A 3,943-nucleotide genomic window follows, 5' to 3' on the forward strand; every position below is an offset into this window, starting at 1 on the left:
TGTAGTTATCTGCTAGATTTTGTTGGTTTCTTTTGTGGGATGAAAGCTTGGAAGTGGAGGGAGTTTGTTCGTGGAAATGATGGAAGAGTAGTGGGTTATATATAAGGATTTAAGATGGAATATGATGTTTAGTGGTACAAGCTTCTACGAGATGCTGAAATGTAACCAAGCACGCGTTTCTATAGGATTTTTGACATGGGTAATGCTAGAGAGAATAAATTTGAAGATAAAATTTGAAAACTAAATGATGTGTTATCAATAGGAACGAGCACGTTTATCAACGCTTAAGTAATAAACCAATAATCAATTTTTATGTCCTTTAGTTTTCAAGAATTTATCTATAAATTTAGTTTCCTTAGCATTACCTTTTTGACATATAGTCAACCTAGACTTACGTCTGTATGTAGGAATAAGTCTTTTATCTGATATAGCTTACAAAGAAAAGGAAAATATAAAAATAAGACGTGAGGTGCATTTCTCTCTAATAAGACTTGGGGAGATCCAATTGTTTGTGTTCTAGGCAAAGTCTTTATAGGTGCTTTCCATTATATTAATCATTTCAATCACATGTTGAACACAATATTAACTTTAATATTATATTAACTTTCTTTAAGCCTTGCTGGATTGTTTTAAGTTTCTATTATATTTAACATTTCAATCACATGCGAACACAATATTAACTTCAATATTAAGTTTATTTGCTGGATTGGTTTAAGGACATCTTTCATTCCTTAATTTGAACACCCATTCCACCGTGTTTCTTAAAGCAATAGAAAAAGGCAAAAGTATTTTTGGCCCATCATTTTTCTCCTGTGCACTCATCCATTTTTTTTTTTTTTTTTTTTTCTGCTCCTGCATTTCTCCATTTTTCTAGTCTTATGATTGAGTAAATTAAAGAATGACTAATGTCTAATGTAGAGGTGAGCTTCAGTTCAAGGGCCTTGATAAGTTCCAATTTTGGCAGTGAACTGAGCATTTGGGTGTTGGCTCTCAATAACACGGCTAAGTTGATCGAAAAGTTTGGACGTACGTTTGTAATGAAGAAGAAGTCTTCAATGCACCATTGCTTTTGATTTGTCATCAAATCCGCTCAAAAGGAAAATAAATAAATAAATTTTTAACGTTTGCCCAACGAAATAGGTGCAAGGCAGGTCGTCGTGCAAACCTACATAATTCCATCGGGCCACAATTTTAATTTCGTCCAAAAAATTTAAAAATTTTGACTCATTTTTCCCCAAAAAAAAAATCAAATTTCCCCTAGATAAAAGTGTTTGCTCGACGAAATATTCTAAAATTTTGTCGATCAAAGGCTATTTCCCATCATTTTTTTCGTGAAAAGTAAATTGGGCTGACATGATTAAGTGACCTTTGCCCGACGACCTTGGTTAGCTTGCCCAACGAAATTTTAGGTTTAGGAACACGTGTCATAATTTTTGGATTTTGGCATTTATGGTTGAGTTTCTTATTTTATTTTATCTTCTGTCTTTAAAACCTCATCAATGAGAACTATTTAAGTATAATTTAAACTAAATTCAAATATAGGATTCTTTTTTTTTTTTAAGAAGAAACTATATTTTATTAGGAAAACTTTAATCGTACAAGACATCTAAGGACATCAAAGATATTAAAAAATAAAATCACATCATAAAATTTTACCAAGACTCAAAACAAAACTCATATAACCCAAAATAACCAAAATCATAAGTTAACCTATAACTCTAAACTTTGACTGCCACCACAAATTAAAATCGTGTCGCCATGAAACTCATCCCATCTCGCCATAACTTATGGAACAATATTCAGGATTTGTGAAATCGAACTTGGTGTGTAACGATTTAGATGCATAATAGCAAACAATAGTCTTGATTTGACTTAGTAGGCGAAAAACACAAGAGTATATTGCAACAACGTGCTTCAAATCTGTGATGAATTGAAAAAAACAAGAAGTTAGAGAAAAAATATCATGAGTGGACTTGGCAGAAAATATCTGAGCATGCCTGAAATTAAATCACCACTAGAGAAATTACAGCAGAAAATATCATGCACCATAAGGGAATATCATTGTCATGCGGGACTTAAAAAAGAATAAAATAAAATAAAAAGAATAAAATCAAAGTTTGTAAACAATAGGGTACCTTAATATATATCCTCCACCTGTCGTTACTCGTTAGGTGATTTGCTTCACAAAAAGTCATCGACCATCTAGAACTAGAAGTCAATAATTCCACCTTCGGCAAAGAACGCGTTTGGCGTCTGCAATAAATTAATTCCTAGACAAACTCCAAACATTATATATAGCACCATACTTTTCCATCATCTCCACAAACAACTCCCTCCACTTCCAAGTTTCGTCGTTGCAAAAATACATCACAATTTAAGAGAAATTTCTTTTCACTTGTGTCACAAGGAGAAGAACATGGCCGAGAAGAACCAACAGGTTTATCCTTTGGCACCAGCAAATGGTTACACAAGAAGCGATGCAGAGTCTTTGGAATCGGCTGATGAGCTGAAACGCAAGAAGAGAATCAAATTGACCATTTATATTGGTATTTTCATTGTGTTTCAGATCATGGTTATAACTGCGATGAGTCTTACTGTCATGAAAGTTAAAACCCCAAAGGTCCGGTTAGGCAACATCAATGTGCAAGACCTCAACTCCGTCCCAGCAACACCTTCATTTGACACTAAATTCACAACACAAATCAGAGTCAAAAACACAAATTTTGGTCCATACAAGTATGATGCAAGCATTGTCACGTTTTTGTACCAAGGCGCGACTGTCGGGCAAGTTTCTATTCCCAAGAGCAAGGCTGGAATGCTTTCCACCAAAAAAATCAATGTCGAGGTGAGCTTGAGTTCAAGTGCATTGAGCAGTACCAACCTTGGCAGTGAAATGACCAACGGGGTGTTAACTCTCAATAGCGCGGCTAAGTTGACGGGAAAAGTTGAATTGATGTTTATAATGAAGAAGAAGAAGTCTTCCACCATGGACTGCACCATGGCATTTGATTTGTCATCGAAGACGCTCAAAAGTTTGCAATGCAAGTGATTAATGACCTGTAGATCAATACTTGTACTTGATTTATTGATTTTTTTCATTCGTTCTCTTTGTGACTTCTTGTATTTTGTTGCAGAACTATATATAAATAGATTTCTCTACTATTTCAAACCAAGCCTGATCTGTTATTTCTTTTTCCTTTTTTCCGTACGATTGAATACAGAATAGATGCTTCTTTTCTCTACCATATTTAGGAATTGCAAAATCAATCGAATACCTGGCCTACTTATTATCAAATTGAGTCCATCACACAATTTTAATAGAATTTTGATAGTGATGCACTGTCACATTTGAAATGTCATCAAAGATAGTCCAGATTAAGTTTAGAAGGGTCTGGGTTTCAGTACTAAGACAAGGGTGAACCTCGATCGGCTAATGAGGATGGGCGATGATGGTGTGATACTCCGGCGAGTTGTGTGGTGGTGGTCCAGTATCTCTGCACTTACAAAGAGAGAGAGACAAGTGAGAGAGTTAAGGGAAAATTCCGATGTTAGTTTGGTGAAGCTCGCCAGATGAGAAAGGGGGCTGATTACCTAGGCCCCGGTAGTTACAGAGGGAGGAGAGAGTTAGAGTGAGAGGGACGAAGAGAGTTCTAGAGTCTTCAGGAATGGAGAAGGAAGACATGTGGAAAGAGATGAGATGAGAGGTTGGTTGAGTTGTGGGCCCCATGGGTCAAAAAAATTTATTAAAATAATTAAAATATCTAAATAAAGGAATTGGGTCATGATAATGGATGTTGGTTTATATGTGATGATAATGTGATTTTCATACAGAATAAGGCAACCAGTGTGATACTCTACCAAGGAATGAGTGATGGGGATCTCTTCACCATATCTATGATAGTGTTTTCAAGATCAAGGTTTGTTAATGGAATGGAACAAGATG

General features: G+C 35.3%; 1 protein-coding gene across 1 annotated transcript; it reads left to right on the forward strand.

Annotated features, from left to right (window-relative positions):
• Nucleotides 1-2,311: 2,311 nt before the first annotated feature.
• On the forward strand, nucleotides 2,312-3,173 carry LOC137711939 (late embryogenesis abundant protein At1g64065-like). The gene has a single exon (XM_068451092.2). The coding sequence runs from the start codon at nucleotides 2,417-2,419 to the stop codon at nucleotides 3,047-3,049; it is 633 nt and encodes a 210-aa protein (XP_068307193.2). The 5' UTR covers nucleotides 2,312-2,416; the 3' UTR covers nucleotides 3,050-3,173.
• The last annotated feature ends 770 nt before the right edge of the window (nucleotides 3,174-3,943 follow it).

Source organism: Pyrus communis, chromosome 14 (assembly GCF_041283825.1).
Source record: "Pyrus communis isolate YQ-2024b chromosome 14, ASM4128382v1, whole genome shotgun sequence".
NCBI classification, from domain to species: domain Eukaryota; kingdom Viridiplantae; phylum Streptophyta; class Magnoliopsida; order Rosales; family Rosaceae; genus Pyrus; species Pyrus communis.

What these genes read in the sequence shown, in the direction of transcription:
- LOC137711939 (XM_068451092.2), top strand. Translation starts at nt 2,417, where the DNA reads ATGGCCGAGAAGAACCAACAGGTTTATCCTTTGGCACCAGCAAATGGT.